The sequence below is a fragment of the Gossypium hirsutum genome, chromosome D08 (genome assembly GCF_007990345.1).
Source record: "Gossypium hirsutum isolate 1008001.06 chromosome D08, Gossypium_hirsutum_v2.1, whole genome shotgun sequence".
Classification (NCBI taxonomy): Eukaryota; Viridiplantae; Streptophyta; class Magnoliopsida; order Malvales; family Malvaceae; genus Gossypium; species Gossypium hirsutum.
In genome coordinates this window covers 22,892,070-22,910,491 of record NC_053444.1, presented here as the reverse complement: position 1 = coordinate 22,910,491, position 18,422 = coordinate 22,892,070, and the positions used below count along the sequence as shown (strand labels likewise).

Sequence of the window (18,422 nt, the reverse complement as noted above, 5' to 3'; positions counted from 1 at the left end):
AGTACAGACAACTTGGGTCAGTTTGTAGCCTCTACTCATTTTTTTCAGGAATCTAAGCAAGGACAAAGGGGACAAGGCCGAGGTTGGTCTCGTGGACGGGCTCGTAGCAGTGGACGGAGCTGGTCAGGGTCTAGACCACAGTGTCAAATATGTGGAAAGATGGGTCATATGGTTCAGACTTGCTATTATAGGTTCGATGAGAATTTTTCTAGGGTAAGACCTGGACATTCGGTGCAAGTTAACTATCATCAACTTCATGGTCAAGGGATTTCTTCTTCTTCTACATATCCCTCTGTGCCTCACTGTTGTGGAACGTTCTCCCCTAGTACCGCTATCTCAAGTCAGTCTATTTCTCGAGGTTCCCTCTCCACTCCACTTGATCAGAAATGGAACTCAAAATCAGGGGCAACGAATCATATCACCCCTGACCTATCCAATCTCACAGCTGCTTCTCCCTATACAGTTATGACTCGAGTTTCTATGGGAAATGGTGAACTGGTTCCTATAAGTAGTGTAGGTTCCTCTACCTTATTGGCTGGTTCTAGGCTTTTACATCTCCAAAGTGTTCTCCATGTTCCCAATGTCTATAAGAATTTGCTGTCAGTAGGGCAATTTGCAAGGGATAATGCTATGTACTTTGATTTTCACCCATTTTTGTGTTTTGTGAAAGACATACAGACAAGGACAACTCTACTAGTGGGCCACATGCATAATGGCCTCTACAGGTTCGATGTTTCTCATGTTGCCCCTTCCAAAGCTCCTATAAAGCCCGTTGGTGCTAAAAAATTTAGCTCCGCTCTTTTCAAAAGTGCACAGCTTACTTCTTCACCTATGTTGTGGCGTGCTAGGCTGGGCCAACCTTGTAATAACACCTTGAGTTATGTGCTACGTACCTGTAATGTCCCTTTCAAACACAATAGTTTACCTCATGTGTGTTCCTCTTGTCAGCTAGGGAAAGCACACAAGCTTCCTTTTAATCATTCAAAAACGATGTACTCATCACCCTTTGAACTTATTGTTTCTGATGTTTGGGGACCAGCACATGTGAAATCAAATGGATTTTCCTACTATGTGTCATTTGTTGATATGCACAGTAGATATATATGGCTTTACTTTCTCAATACAAAATCTGAAGTTCTCCAGTGTTTTACTCATTTCCATCAAATGGTCAAGGTGCAGTTTGGATGTTCTATTAAGATGCTTCAAAGAGACTGGGGAGGGGAGTATCGAGCCCTTTTAAGTGAGCTCTCTCGACTTGGTATTCAACACAGGGTTACGTGTCCTCACACCTCAGAACAAAATGGGGTTGCTGAAAGAAAACACATATAGGTTGTTGACATGGGCCTTACCCTCTTAGCTCAGGCATCCATACCTTTGAAGTTTTGGTCATATGCCTTTGCTCATGCAGTTCACTTAGCCAACAGACTACCCACCCCTATACTCTAACAATGCAGTCCTTATGGGAAGCTTTACAACTTGCAACCCACTTACTCTCAGCTTAAAGTATTTGGATGTGCCTGCTTTCCTTATTTGAGACCATTTCAACAACACAAGCTACAGTTTCAGTCAAAGAGATGTGTTTTTCTTGGTATTGGCACTAATTAGAAGGGATACAAGTGCCTCGATGAAGATGGTCGCATTTTTGTTTCGAGACATGTAGTGTTTGATGGGTCTCAGTATACTTTTGCAAATAGATTTTCTCCACAGTCACCTTTGGCCTCTATTCGGACAGATCAGCAGAAATCTCATCTCCCTATGGTTTTACCTACTGACCATAGTGTTCCTGTGGTATCTCCTTCCTCAGGGTCAAGTAGCTGTCCCCCTCAGGCTAATTTGCCCATTGGTTCCTTTGACTTGTGTTCACCTTCTTTTTTAGGTCAACATGGAGATCCCTCAACAATAGCATGTGTTCCTTCCTTGGTTAATCAGTCTGATGCTCCTTCGTGGGAACCCATCAATGTCAACATTCATCCTATGCAGACTAGGTCAAAGAGTGACATCTACAAGCCTAAGGTCTTTTCCTCCATTCTAACTAAGAAGGAACCTACATCTATTTTAGAGGCATTTCAAAGCCCTGATTGGACAGCAGCAGTTCAGGCAGAATACAATGCATTACTCTCTAATCATACTTGAGAGCTTGTTCCTTTTCTTGAAAGACGTAGGGTGGTTGGATGTAAGTGGATATTTAGAGTAAAAAGGTATATTGATGGTTCGGTTACAAGATACAAATGACAATTAGTTGTTAAGGGATATCTGCAAGAAGCAAGTGTTGACTTTTAGGAAACCTTCAGTATTGTAGTCAAGTCAACAACAATACGAATGGTCCTTGCGCTAGCTATTTCTTTTGGATGGGCTCTCAGGCAAGTCGACATTAAGAACGCATTCCTAAATGGTGATTTACATGAATAAATTTATATGGTCCAACCACCAAGATTCTAACAACAAGATGTATCTGGTCAGCTGTTGGTGTGTAGGTTGCGAAAAGCTTTGCATGGCCTTAAATAAGCACCTCGGTTTTGGTTTTACAAACTAAAGGAGTTTTTGCTCGCTACCAAATTTGAAGCCTTGAAGGTTGACAAGTCCATCTTTGTTCATTATTCGGGGTCAAAGTTGGTCTATGTTCTCATCTACGTGGATGATATCATTGTCATTGGGAATGATTATCGAGCCATCGATCGTTTTGCGCAAGGTCTAAATGTTTGATTTTCCAAGTCTATAACAGAAGTAGAGTACAGAAGTCTTGCACACGTTACTGCAGAAATGGTCTGGATTCAATCCCTACTGTCTGAACTTTCTGCTCCAAAGACTAAAGCTTTGGTATGGTGTGATATTGCAACTGCTGTTGCAGTTGCAGGGAATCCAGTCATGCATTCCAGGGTCAAACACGTCAAGTTAGACTTATTCTTTGTGAGGGAAAAAGTTACAAGTGGGGTGCTCCAAGTAGGTCATGTATCCAGCCAAGATCAAATCGTAGATGTTCTAACAAAACTGCTGTCTGAAGGGATGTTCAACAAATTTAGGACTCAGCTTCGAGAGGTCAATAATGCTTGGAAAGCTCAAGGAGAAAGGAAAGCTTAACAAAGATCGAGGCATGTTATGAGTATCTGTTGTATAGCTAAAGTCAGTTAAAATAGTTAGTTTGTTGTTAGCGGTAGGCAGTTAGCTGTTAACGTTAGTTAGAAGTTATCTTTGTATATTAAATAGCCTGCAAATGACTCTTAGAAAAAAAAAGTGAATTGAGATATTTTGTATGTACTTTGTAAGTTTTGACATGGACTGTATAAGCTTAACCAAATATTTGTAAAATTATAGCTTCAAAATTTGATGTAAAAATTTAATAATTTGGATGGTGATGATTAAACTAAGTAAATTAATTAGATGCAAAGATTGATCCCTATGCAATTCTAATCTAGATGCAATTTACCTAAATGTATGAATGAGGACTTTAGCCAAAAAAAAAACAATAACCATTAAATGGGCTAGGATAATTATATTAATCAAATCAACTTACTTTCATCATGCTAACATGTTCTGAATTATTTCCATGGCAACTCAATCTCTTATGGGTTTGGAAACCAAATTACGTCCTCTCAGATCTTTTACTTAGTGAAATATGCATGTTACTAATCATATTAGACTAAGAGTTTCTTAAAATTCATTTAAGGTCACAGGGACATTTACGTTTGCAACATTATAATTACATAAATGTAAAAATCATGCAAGATAATAGAGCTAACTAAAGATGTTATGAACCTTAACTTAGTCAGTTTTAATGACTTAAATTAAGCATCGCACTTTTCAATTATGTGTCTACTAACCATTGTCTGATTAGGATCGCTCAGCTAATCTAACTGCACCCAATCACGTATGAATGAAATGCATCATGATATTAGTTGAAAACACAATCGACTGAGACACAAAACATGTTAATATGAATTAAATAAATCTCATTAAATTAATATAATCATCCTGGCAGATATGAATTAAAACTTTATAGTTGATGTCAAAAATATAAAACACAAAGAAAAATGTTTAAAATAAATGACAAGAGGAAAGAGTAAACTCTACTCAGTTCAGCAGCCTTTCGGATCTGTTCTAACTGATGTGCTCCTTCGTTCTGATTGAAGCTTCTTTTGCTAAAGGTTTAAAAGGTAGCCGACTAAAGAGTGCTTTTGACAAAGCTTTTGAGGCTAAAGATGGTAGAGGGGATGGACGGCTATGCAAGGGAAAAAGGGAAAAGGAATTGAGAGAAAACTATTGAGAGTGACAAAGGAATGTTGAGTGATGAGGGATGCTTTAGAAGTGAGGGATGGCAAGGTATTTATAGGTGAAGGTAAGGATTTGAATTTACTAAAAATAGGTTTAAATTCCCTTCCTTCCCTCTCTCATGTGGCCGGTCATGCTTCAAGGAAAAGGGATGATCAAGTCTTCTCAATTTGAATTTGTATTTCAAGCTAAAAATAACTATGTAGTGGACGATTTCAACAGAGAAGTTATTAGGCTAAAATCTGATTATTTTCCAACTTCAGGGACCTTCCACTAAATATCTTAAAACATATTTTGGGCAGCCATATTCAAGTACCGAAATTGGGCTTTTAATTCCCCTTGTTGGATGGTTTTTTCAGTCCAATAACTTAGCAATCATGTCCATCTTTTATCAGCTTTCTTTATTGGGTCAAGTAGTCAACCCCATGCCCAAAATTGCATGGTCTTTCCGTCCACATAGATAATTTGTGTATGACCATCTTTTATTTATTTAAATCATGTCTCCAACAGCCTATCTACATAGTGAAAAATACATACATTAATAAATTAACATGAATTCATATAAAATATGCATGAAAATCATGTAATTAAGCATAATTTCACATACTTTCGAAATTCATGTCCAAAATTACTAATTAAGTAAAATTCTCCTATTTCAATAATAATTACTCAAGATAAACACAATAATTAAGTAAAAAATGTGGTAAAAATATATAGAAAAACCCTATATAATTTCGAGTTTACACCTTCACTCAAGCTCGATTAATTTACAACCATATTAAGGAGGAGCAATTGCAAATGGCTTATTAATTCTCTAAAGCATTGGTGACTGTTGAAAACTATGAAACTAGCAATTTGGTTTAGTTCCTTCACTCAAAGAGGGAGTGTCCACTCATTGAAGCTTTGGTGATTGTTGAAAAATGCTACTGCATATGTTTGCAATTAATTCAAAATTTCCAAGAAATTTAGTTTAGTCTTATCACTAACAGTTTTGTCAACGGGGAAGCAATTATTGAAAATCCCTTCACAAATCTACTATAGTAATTGGCCAGACCTAGGAAACTATTTATTTTACTAACATTCTTAGGTGACTTCCAATCTAAAATAGCAGTAATTTTACTCAGATTGATGCAGATACCTTCTGCTGACACAATTCTCAAATTCACAATTGTTAAACCTCACATATCCTACGATGGCAACACCTACATCGCCAGGCTGGTTAGCAACTAACATGCCCTACTAGGAACCCAACACTCACACCAATCTGGTTGGCAATTAAAATGACCTATTAGTGGCTCATCTTATTCTCCCATTTGGTTAGCAACTAGCATGCCCTACTAGTGGTCCATCACATCTGCTATTTTAGTTAGCAACAAACATGCCCTACTAGTGGTCCATCGTATCTGTATACCGAGTTTACACACCAAGGAAGTTGTGTATATTTCTTGTCATTAACATGCACATGCAGATGATTACATGCAACAACTTACAATATTTCAAAATGACAATTTCATCTGAATTCTTAACTATGACAACCAGAATTTAGCAATATACCAACTAGGAGGAAACTTAAAAAGGGTTAATACAGACTGGATATTCACAAAAAACTTCAACGAAGTTGGTTACAACAAGAGTTTCATTACACTCCACAACCTGTTTCTTAATATTTGAACACTTGCTGGTTCTTCTCCAACGAAGAACTCCTTCTTTGACGAGTTACCATAGTAAAAATAAGGTAAAAGAAAATAAAGGAAGAAGCCCCACTATAATAGCCTCATCGATATTTATAGCTTGTATAGATTTCACAATAACTTACATGTGGCTATCCATGCAAAGCTAACTCACTCTATTGTGGCCAACGTAATAACTCTAGGCAAATTCCACCTTAAATATCCATTACACTCTAATCTCTAATTAGATCTTTACAAGAAACCAACTAAAACTTTACGGTATACCCACGTGCTCATACAAAAAACTATCAGGTCCATAACCTAACAATCCTCCTCTGGTAGATACTAGTAGAAGGATCCATCACACAAAACTTACCAAAAGAATTCATTGATTAGCGAGTTCCCCACAATGACCATGCCAAGACATATAGACATGTAACTTATACTTCACCAAAAGATGATCCTTCAACCAAGTCATTACAGACCTACCTAATTAGCCAAACAGTTCACCAATCATGGCGCGACAACCAACACTTAACATAACACCGGCGAATAAGGCGTAAATCAACTTTCCCTAGCTTATACTTAGCAAACAATTCGCCCATACATATCACCAACAAAGACTACGCTGGGTGGGATGTTACAAACCAAATATGGATTTATCACTCAAAATAGTTTCCTTTTTTTCTTCTTTTTTTTTATTTTGGGCTTATAATCATAAATCATGTTTAAAAATAAATTTCACTCACATATATATATTCACAAACATATATAATCATACCTTCAAAATAAATAAATTAAACTTGCATAGTCAATCAGATACGATAACATAATAAACAAGAAATTCTTATCACCGTTACAAATTAATATCTTATAATTAAAACCTTAGTTCGTTTTAATAAACCTCAAGGTTTGACCCAACTCATATTAAAGGCAAAATTAAAATTAATCAAGTCCAGAGTAGATTCATATTATTACTATATTAAGAATTTCACTTTATTAAACTTCAATCTAAGGCCTGCTAATTTTTTGAAAATAATAAACAAATTCATACAACATAAAATCATGGATCCATGCTTCATTCAAACAATTAATTATAGAAATAACATACTTTACATGCTTCATTCAAAATTTAAATCAATTCTAGTCTTTCAAAAATATTTAGATTTTACCCTTTTTATACATGTTATTGATGCGTAGGAATCTTGAACAATAAGAATATCAATATCATTGAGATACCAGCAGTAAGACGACAATAAAAGCAAAGACATGGTACCTTAATGGAAACGTGACACAGGCAACATCACGGCAATAATGACAACAACGAACATGAGCATCGACAATGCAGACAACATCCAAATACAAAATACCCTAAGATTATTGGCAAGTATTCATCAATTTAAGAAACCAAGAATACAAGTTGAATAGCTTGAGGCGTGTTGGGCTCTATCTTTAAGGATGTTATGCCTATAATGTATCCCATGATTCAACAAGCTCTTGTATTAACCAAAGGATAACAAGGAACAAGGAAGAACAAATCAATTAAGCACCTAACTAAAATTAGAAAAGTAAGCTTTGAGAAAGTAGAGAGCGTTTGAAAGAGAAGGTAAAACAAATCATAGATTGAGTGATTCTGAAGTGTAATCATGCATGGTATTTATAAGAGTTTTAATGGCTAAAAATAACAAAGGTAACTTATTGAATTAGCTAAAAATAGTTTGAAAATGGTTATATGAATCTAGACTTGACTAAAAGCTTCAATTAGCTTGACTAAATATATGTTACTAGTTAAGAAGTTTACTTTTCTTAGACTCTAAAAAAATCTAATAAAAAAGAAATTCCAAAACAAAAAGGACTTAGGTATACATTACAGTAGCCTTTTAAGCCCAATACACGAGTCCACCTTCTCAACTTAATTCCTTTTATCATAATAAATCATATAAACATATAAACAAAGGTTTCAAAATTTTTATTAAAAATGTGACATTTGATTGTTTTGAAATATTTCAAAATTTCCATCAATGGTATGGTTTCGAAATGTTATGGTCTTCTGTTTTAATTCCTTTTGCTATGGTGTTGGGTTTTGGATTGTATGGTCGATGATTTTGGTTTCCTTGTTTTGTCTTATTGTAAGACCTGATGATCGATTCTATATGTGTTATTTGCTTCTTCTTCTTTTTATCAATAATCGCTGACGGTATAGAAAAAGAAAGGTTTCTGGTACCTTCTTCATTTCTGGTATGGCGGATATATGGGCGAAAACAGGTATATCGAGATCTTTTTTTTAATGTCTCATGGTGAATTGGATAGATTTTTTTTATACTTGTTGTGAGGTGGTTTTTGTATCTAGATGTTTAGTTGTAATATTGTTGTAATCCTGTTGTTGTTGAAAGAGTTACTGGTTCCAACGACTATCTTGAAATATTTCTTGGACTGAGAAGAAAAAAGAGAGTAGCTCACCACGCTTTTGTTTAGGCAATTATGTTGATAGAAGAAAAGGTAGGGCGATATAGCTCATTGTTACGGCTTGCTTTTAGTTACTAAAAAAAGGTTGGTTAGGCTTGTAGCGGAAGAGCATGAGCATCCGGCTCCATGATGCCACATGGTTACGTAAGAGATATCATATCAAGTATTGCACGCCTGTTGACAATTTGGCATAACACAATATGCCTCTGAATTTGAATACTATAACTATGCAATTTATCTCCCTGCTTTCCAACTCCGATGTATATATTTAAATAGTGATGCATGATTTATTGACCACTTAATTTAGCATGTCTATTGACTTTTGACCATGTTTAATTACATCCAGACTCTCATATCAATATTTCTAATAAGTCCTATAAATTATGATTTATTTTTATTATAGTTTGTTTTTTCTATAATAGCATTTTATTATGTTGTAAAATTATTTAAACCATTTATAATAACTTTTAATCTATAAACAATAATAAAAAAGTATGAAGTACATTCTTAATTAAATCAATTCTCTACAATAGTCTCTTGTCTTGGCTTTTAGTAAAATTAATTTTATTCCTAAAAAATAGAAATAATAAATTTTAGTTAATATATTACTTCAATAAAAAATTTAAATTTTATATAAAAATAGATTAGTCATATTTTATTAAATGAAAATAATATTTAATAAATAAAACTACATTTAGAAATTTTATTAAACATACAATCTAAATCTTACAAATTAATATTACTAATATATTATAGCTTTTTAATTTGAAATTAAAAAAAATTCAAATATGATATAACTATCAAATGTTCTTATAATTTGATTTTCCTTTTTCTTAAAAGAAAAATCTTTCTATAACATCCAGAATTTTAGTAAACAAATTAAATTGCTATAAAGAGGTGGTAGTAAATAGTAAATTTCTCTACCATGCACGTACTCCGTATTCACAAAGCTAATCGGATATATATGCATATATTATATATGTATGAAGATTATCTTAAAATAAATTTTACTGATATAATGGATTCAATGTTGCCTGTCTTGTTAACATGAATCTTGTACTCGTACACGTCATGAATTACATAAATTTATTTGGGAGAGACATGCATCCTGAATTAATCCTGTTCAGTAATATTTGCATTATGAATCAAGAAACTAACAACAGTTTGCTCAACGTAGTCTCCCTTCTTAACATTCACATCCTACAACTGCAATTCTATGCCCTGAGAAGCCTTAGGTGAAAAAGGAAACTTGGAATTTCGATTTTTAAAACATAGGGACTAATTTGTCTTTTTTTTTTATGTTATCTTAAAACACCTCTTCTGAAAATATAGTTACTATGCAGCGATTTGTTTTAAGCCTCGGCTATTTTAGGTACAATAATTAGATAATTATCCTTTTTTTGTGGCCATTCTATTCTTGCTATATATCAGCTTGACTTGAGATCACTTTATATCATGAGTACATCAATATTAAGATTATTGATGATAGAAACTACCATAGCAAGACTAGGAAAAAGTTATTCCACCAATAATGCTACTTTATTAATATAAATAGATATTACATATGAAGTGACATTTATAATTTTGACTTAATTATAGTAATTAAAACTGTTAAACTGCATAACAAGATGACAATATCTATTGGGACATCATTCTTACTGCCACTTGAGTTATACTTGAGTGGCTACCATTAACAGAAAATATTACTCCACGTTTATTCATGCACATAAAGTGCAGACCAGTTTCATTTTTAAATATTTGATTCCCCGCATACATCTTGTTAGCACGGAATGCTTAATTAGTTACCGTGGCCTCTCCCATTGCCTCCTCCTGATCCAGCATAAGAACCTGCGGATGAACCAGCTTCAGAACCTGCACCAGACGCACCAGATGAACTGGATGATGACGATGAACTAGATGAAGAGCTTGAACTTGAACCCCCAGATCCTGAACCGGAACCAGCTCCTGCTCCAGCTCCTGATCCTGAACCACCACCTCCCAAGCCAACGCCTATCCCTGCTCCAACCCCAAGTCCTATGCCCCCAAGATCCAGTCCAAGGTCTTTTCTCGCTACCCGGCTTTCAGATACAATCGCGGACATAGTAACAAGTAAAGCAAGCATAAGAGCTGTCATCCTGAAAGAAGACATTTTCGATAAAGCAGAACAAGACACAAATTGAATAAGTCTTGTAGGAAAAAAGCGAACGAAAAGGTAATTTGGATGTCAATCTTAGTGTTGTTGAACTCTAGTATGAGCTTCAGGGATGAGTACGGGACTTCAGGAGTAAAAGAGTTAAGGCTATTTATAGCGGTTAAGCATTATAATATAATTGTCTGAATATGAAACTTGTTTAAACTGAAGGGTGTCGATTCCACCAATATAAATCTACGCCTAATTTGCAATTTAAGTAGTATAGGAAGTAGGGTCAATCCCTCAGAGACTGAGTTTACTGCAAATTGTTTCTCTCTTGATCAAATTTGTGTCTGGGCAGTTGTCGTGCCCAAGAAATTTGGAGAGGATAAAATTGAAAACTTGGAACCTGAAATAAATAGGAAAAAATGCGTGAAAAGTAAAGGCTGAAAATAAAATAATAAAAACAGTTAAATAAATCTGAAGAAAAATTAATTAAACTAAGCTCAGCTTTAGGCACGGGTTTTTCCTCGTCTTTGAACCGATCCTCGAAATTAGATGAACTTCTCTTTTCCAATAAGCTAGTTATAGCTACCAAGGACGCCTCAGACACCAACTCTTCCTTGTGTAAATTAGTTATGGAACGTCCAATAACTAACCCTTACCGATCGAACAACCAACGAAACGTTCGTGATTTAGAACTTCGACAGCTTTGCGTTCTAGAAGAGCTTAGCTCGAACCAATGTCCTCAACCGCGTGGGACATTTAAATCCGATTACTACTTCCCTTGACGGAACCAAACAATAATCTCCACTTGGCACGCCAATGTGTTCACAGAAAACCGATTAGACAATCGATCCTTTCGGAATTCTAACTGTACGTCTAACCACACTAAATCAAACGACGTCTTTTTTGACTTAGTGTTGATCTGACTTTGTGAGTTGACAAAATCATACTCTTAATCCGGAGAAATAATAAGTACTGGAATTTAGGAGTTAAATTGCTCGGGTTCGTAACTCACGGGTTTTGACGAGGCTAATTTCGACCTAAAGTTGAAAATGGATTTAGTTAACTAAGGTTTGGGGCATATTGGAGTTGGGCATAAATTAAATAAAGTAAAATGGGTGAAAAGGATTGGAGGCGTGATTAAATATGGGGGCAAGAAATTTAGTAATATATTAAAATGGATGGTTAGCTACTGGAAATGAAAAGGGAATTTGAAAAAGGAATTGCAAATGGCTTAAGTTGGTGGTGTTGACACCATTTTTTGATGAAGCTACTGGAAATGAAAAGGGAATTTGAAAAAGGAATTGCAAATGGCTTAAGTTGGTGGTGTTGACACCATTTTTTGATGAAAACGGGGTCGACTTGGATTTTAAAAATGAAAATGAATATGGGAGTCGCCACCAATCCTTTTTGATGAGGTGTGATCGGATCACGGTGAAAAGTGGTTGTTTTTAATAAATGATTCAATTTTATTAAAACAACGATTTTGGTCCACGAAATTCAGCAAAACAGGTTCGAGAGTCGGTTACATACGAGGAAGGATTAGCACCCTTGTAAAACCCAAAAATTGGTACCTAGTTGATTAATTAATTTCTTAATGTCGAAGATTGAAAACTTTGAAGAGTTTAAAAAATACGATCCTAAAAAAAAACTCAAATAAGATGGATTTAGATTTAAGAGGATATTTGGCTATTTGGTCGAACGAGAAATCGAAACCCAGCACGTTAGAGCATGTTTTCTCGATTTTCCAAACGCAAAATATTGCCTTACTTTGAAAGTTTAAAAAGGATATTCGGCTATTTGGTCGTAGGAGAAATCGAAACCTAGCACGTTAGGGCATGTTCTCTCGATTTTCCAAACGCAAAATATTACCTTACTTTCAAATTTTAAAAAGATATTTGGCTTATTTGGTCAAACAAGAAATCGAAACCCAGCACGTTAGGGCACGTTTTCTCGATTTTTCAAACGCAAAATATTGCTTTGTTTTGATTTTTTTTGAATTTGAATGAATATTAATGGAATATTCGAAAATAGAATGAGCATTTTGATTACATTTGAAAAGAAATCGTTTGAAAACTTTGAAAGGATCATGCGTAAGTAATATCAATTTTGCAATATACACTTGAAGTAACAATGAAATAAGATACATAAAAAAACACATGTGTTGTTGACGCTAACAAATTCCATCATTAGCATATACAAATAGAAATAATGATACCAATAACAACATTACAACAATCATAATAACACAATAACCATAATAATGAAATTAAATCTTGAAAGTATTAAAAAATTGCAAATAAATAAGTAATGAAATGTGATAGTAATAATAAAGGCAAGAATGCAACATACAAACCAATGTATAAAATGGATAATAAATAAAATAAATAATGGTATAAGTTTGATTAAAAAAATGAAAATAAATAAATAATCCAAAAAAAAACTGTTTTTTCTTTTCTTTAAAAAAAACAAAATAAATTAATTAATTAAACAGGCTTAGGATCGGATTGAAATCAGGCTAAAAGTCATGGTTTAAATTGCAAATAAATAAAAAAAAGTTGCCGAGGACTTAAATAAAACGCGCCTGAAACTCGAGGGACTGATTGGGAAATATTCCCAACCTTAACGCGTAGCATTTTAGCGCGGACTAAAATGAAACGCACAGAAAATTATGTGGCCTGATTAAAAAACACAATGGGACTTGATTGCACTAAGGCGCGAAAGAGGAGGGGCTTATTGCACAAATATCCCCTTCGACGAAAACACGCGGATCCCATTGAATGTGAGTCGGGTCTTCGGGTCTGAGGTCCAAAACGACGTCGTTTGGCCTCTGAATCCCATAATCAAAACGGCGTCGTTTAATGGGTTTATATAAATTTTGAAAAAAATAAAAAAACATTTTTAAAATATTCTAAAAAAAAACTCTAAAAACCCTCTTAACAGCCCTCTCCCCTCTCTTCCTTTTCGGCCTAGGACCGACGAAGGCCCCGGTCCTCCTCTGCCGTAGCTCCGCCGCAAGCAACGGTCAGAGGTGTAAAACCGGGCCTTTCTTGGCCCCGTTTAAGGCTCGTTTCCCCTAGAATATGGATTCAAGGCTGAATTCTTTGAAAGGTGGCCACAAACCCCAGAAACAGAGGGAAACCGTTCGGTTTCCTCTCTTCCTGCGCGGCACAGGTACGCTTTTCAATCTCATTTTTTGGTTATTTAGTAAAAAAGGAAAATAAATGAAAATAAAATATTCAATAGGAAATGCAATATCACCTTAAAATTTGTTTATTTTCTCTTTTATTTTGGTTTTTTCCGAAGAAGCTTACAATCATTTCATCTTCAGCTTTTATAGCCGATCTAAAGCTATTTCTCATTATTTCTTTTTGTCTTTTTGCATTTGGATTTTCATTTGTTGTTTGCTACTTCTTTATTTTTTTCCTCTTGTAGTTTCTGTTTGCGTGTGGCTCTCTGTTTGCATGTGATTGATGCGCGGGGAAGGCCAACGATAGGCGATGGTGGCGGTGCTGATGAGACGTGCGACGAACGGCAGTGGCAGCAATGGGGCAGGGGAGCATGCGGCGCTAGAGGCCCTAGGGTTTTTGATTGTTTTCTATTCTGTCAGGCTAAGGTTTCTTAATTTGGGCCTGTTGGGTATTTTGGGCCACTGTTTATTTTGGACTATTTTTTTTATTTTTGCTGGTATTGGGCTTTAGTGTTTTGGGCCCCGGGCAAAATGGCTATTACAGCTTCCCCTCTTTGCTCATTGTCGTGTAATGAGAATGGAGCAAAGACCTTAAAAGAGCCAATTTTGTCCGGCCTTGTCTAGTATTGACTTCTTTGGGTGCGTCTCTTCTTCAAAGCCTCCTTTCAGTCCACTATGTCTTGTCGCTTTGATCCACTTCACAGCATCTTCAGAGAGATATGACTTCAATCTACCCTGCCGCAATTCTATGGGGATGAGATTTGTGGTTTTAGTATGTTCCACTATAATTTCAGGAAAATAGGATTGTTTTTTTTTCATCTGCTCCACTACTGCTTAGGGAGATAAGATCTGATGTGATCTGCTCTACTACTGCTTAGGGAGATAAGATCTAGTTTCTTTCGTCTGCTCCACTACTGCTTAGGGAGATAAGACTTGATGTGATCCGCTCCACTACTGCTTAGGGAGATAAGATCTAGTTTCTTTCGTCTGCTCCACTACTGCTTAGGGAGATAAGACTTGATGTGATCTGCTCCACTACTACTTGGGGAGGTAAGATATGCTATCTTCACTAATCTGCTCTCTAGAGAACATGACCTGTATAATGAACCTAATTATGCCTAAATATTAGGATGGCATGATCAAAATGAATCAAATACTCCTAACTAGACATGTGTGAATGGTGTTTACATGAATGCAGAATTTTATTTTTCTAAGAACGATCCCACTTAGGTTGTCATTACTCAAAGTTTATTAAGGCTTTATCATTGATGTGCTACAACGCCTTCTTGCTTGATTGACTTTTCTGAAGAAACATTTAGTCAGGTTGCCCCCATCGTAAACCTCTGAGTTTAATCCCTTGGGGCATAAAAATTTATACCATAATTCTTCCACTATAATCCAAGGGTAAAAGTATATGGCTTTTCCTCAATCCTTTTCTATCACAATTCAAGGATACAGGATCTAAATCGTTCTGGTTTCTTACACCATTCCCAAGATGTCATACCAAAGACTCATGCGCAAATGAATGCTCTCTTCTCTTATGTAACCTCTTCCTATTGCTTGATGATCATTGCTTGCTTGTTTATTTAATTTTTGTCACCAACACTACATCTTATCATTTTGTTCAATCAAAGTTTTTGACAACCAAAATCTAAAGGGAAAGTCCAAGTTTAGACTCTTCCTTCTCAAAATACCAACCTTTAAATTTGGTGTGTTCTAAACAATAGTCCTGTTTCCGGTTTCTATATTATTTAGAAACTTTTCAGAGTAATATGCAAAACTTCCTTTGTGAAAGTTTTACTAGTCCATTAATCATTTTTTCAATGAAAAAAATACTTGAAAAAGATTATCGCAATAGACAAGATGAAATTTTGTTGAGAACTAAGCTCGAAATAAATTAATCAAGATAGCAAAATTTGCTTAGATAAGACGAAAAGATTATCTCAATGGATAAGATGAAATTTTACTGAGAGTAAAGCTCGAAGTGAATAAATTAATCGAGATAGCAAGTTTTACAAAATGAATAAGATGAAACTAGGTGCCCCAGATATCGTAGCATGAGCTTCTCTGCATAACTTTTGGAGGACCCTTTGAACTTGATATGTGCTTAGAAGATTCAGGAAGCTTTGTTAATGCCCCAAGATGTATCATCCCTCTTTCTTGCTAATTCAGGCATGGTAGTCGCCCCACCATTGGTCAAAATTTGAACTGCCCTTTTACTGGGTTTTCAATTCAAAGCCCCTTTGGTCACAAAGCGCCCTTTATGGGTTTTCACTTTGGCCTCTCCTTTGATCTTTTTTTAGGCGAAGTACTTCTTCACTGAATCTGAATTCACTAGATTAGGCAAAGTCTTGCCATCCATTTCAATTAATATCAGTGCTCCTCTAGAGAAAGCCTTCTTTACCATATATGGTCCTTCCCAGTTTGGCATCCACTTTCTTCTAAAGTCTTTTTGTATGGGAAGGATCTTCTTTAGTACCAAGTCCCCTTCATGAAAGTTCTTAGGACGAACTTTTTTATTGTAAGCTCGTATCATTCGTTTCTGGTACATTTGACCATGACGGATAGCTCTTAACCTCTTTTCTTCGATCAAGTTCAGCTGCTCATATCGGGATTGGACCCATTCTGCTTCGCCTAACTTTAGTTCTGATAGAACTCGAAGAGAGGGAATTTCAACCTCAATTGGTAGCACTGCCTCCATTCCATAAACCAAAGAGAATGGTGTTGCCCCGGTGGAAGTCCTGACAGACGTTCGATAAGCATAGAGGGCGAACGGTAACTTCTCGTGCCAATCTCTATAGGTCTCAGTCATTTTCCCCACAATCTTCTTGATATTCTTATTCACTGCCTCCACCGCACCATTCATTTTTGGACGATATGGCGATGAGTTATGGTGCTTGATCTTGAATTGACTACAGACCTCTGCTATTGTGCTGTTATTCAAGTTCAATGCGTTGTTAGATATAATCCTTTCGGGCATCCCGTACCGGCATATGATCTCCTTTTTTAAGAATTTACTGACTGCCGATTTCGTGATGTTGGCCTAAGAAGTAGCTTCTACCCACTTAGTAAAGTAGTCAATCACTACAAGGATGAAACGATGTCCGTTTGAAGCCTTCGGTGATATCGGTCCAATGACGTCCATTCCCTACATGGAAAATGGCCATGGAGAAGTCATGACGTGAAGAGGTGAAGGGGGTACATGAATTTTGTCTCCATAAATTTGGCACTTGTGGCATTTCTTGGCATATTTGATGCAGTCCCCTTCCATGGTGGACCAATAATATCCAAATCTCATGATTTGCCTTGCTATTGTGAAACCATTGGCATGTGTTCCACAGACACCATCATGGACCTCTTCCAAGATTTGTTTGGCCTCAACAGAGTCCACACATCTTAGTAGCATCTGATCCTTGCCCTTTTTATATAGGATCTCTCCATCTAAGACATAGTCGATAGCAAGTCTTCTCAACGTTCTCTTATCGTTCTCTGTTGCCTGGTCCGGGTATTCACGATTCTTCACGTATCGTAGTATATCTTGATACCAGGGGTGATCATCCTTTTCTTCTTCTTTATCAATGTTGCAACAGTGGGCTGAAGCCTCATAAATGCTCATTTGGATTGGCTTCATTTCTTCCTGTTTATTTACTTTGATAATGGAAACCAATGTAGCTAAACCGTCAGCCATCTGATTCTCATCTCGTGGGAGATAAAAATAGGTGACGTCGTCAAACTCCTCAATTAATTCTAGAACTAGCCTTCGATAACTAATCAACTTGGGGTCTCTTGTTTCCCATTCGCCTTTGAGCTGATAAATTACCAATGCCGAATCCCCATATCCTCAAGTACCTTGATTTTACGTTCTATAGCCGCACGGATTCCCATGATACATGCTTCATATTCTGCCATGTTATTTGTGCAATCAAAATCTAATTTGCTAGTGAACGGATAATGATCACTGTCTGGAAATACTAAGACTGCCTCGATCCCATTACCCACAACATTTGAAGCTCCATCAAAGTTTAATTTCCAAGCATTGCTTTCTTGTGTGTTTGCTTTAGTAGTCGCCACATACATAAGATCCTTATTTGGGAAATCGAAGTTCAAAGGCTCATAATCTTCCAAGGCTCTGCTAGTTAAAAAGGCCGCTATTGCGCTTCCTTTTACGGCCTTTTGATTCACATAAACTATGTCAAATTCAGACAGTAGAATTTGCCACTGGGCCATCCTTCCGTTTAGAGCAGTTGACTCCATCATGTATTTCAGAGGGTCCAACTTTGAGATTAACCAAGTCGTATGGTATAACATGTATTGCCTCAATCTCTGAGTAGTCCAGACCAAGGCGCAGCATAATTTTTCAATTGGTGAGTATCTCGTTTCACATTTAGTGAACTTCTTGCTGAGATAGTATATCGCTTTTTCTTTCTTTCCTAACTCATCATGTTGGCCCAACACGCATCCCATAGAATTCTTAAATACTGCCAAATACAGTATCAGTGGCTTGTCCGAGCATGGTGGCATTAGTACCGGGGCGTTAGACAAGTAATACTTAATCTTATCGAAAGCTCTTTGGCACTCCTCATTCCATACGCCCGGATTGTGTTTCTTGAGAAGACGAAAAATGGGATTGCATTTCTCTGTTAACTGTGAAATGAACCTGGCGATGTAGTTCAGTCTTTCCAGGAAACCTCGA

At 36.1% G+C, this 18,422-nt stretch overlaps 1 protein-coding gene and 1 long non-coding RNA gene across 2 annotated transcripts; both read right to left on the bottom strand.

The window, feature by feature from the left end:
* Positions 1-3,926: 3,926 nt before the first annotated feature.
* LOC121220075 (uncharacterized) lies at positions 3,927-7,547 on the bottom strand. The gene is made up of 2 exons (XR_005917230.1): positions 7,213-7,547; positions 3,927-4,781 (listed from the first exon to the last, which is right to left on the bottom strand). It is a non-coding gene; the product is annotated as an uncharacterized lncRNA (long non-coding RNA).
* A 2,375-nt stretch (positions 7,548-9,922) lies between these two features.
* On the bottom strand, positions 9,923-10,784 carry LOC107918443 (glycine-rich protein 5). Its single transcript, XM_016848012.2, has one exon. It carries the CDS (start codon positions 10,549-10,551, stop codon positions 10,201-10,203), a length of 351 nt encoding a protein of 116 aa, XP_016703501.1. The 5' UTR covers positions 10,552-10,784; the 3' UTR covers positions 9,923-10,200.
* Positions 10,785-18,422: the final 7,638 nt, after the last annotated feature.

Coding starts and splice junctions, on each gene's coding strand:
- LOC107918443 (XM_016848012.2), bottom strand. CDS start 10,551: ATGTCTTCTTTCAGGATGACAGCTCTTATGCTTGCTTTACTTGTTACT.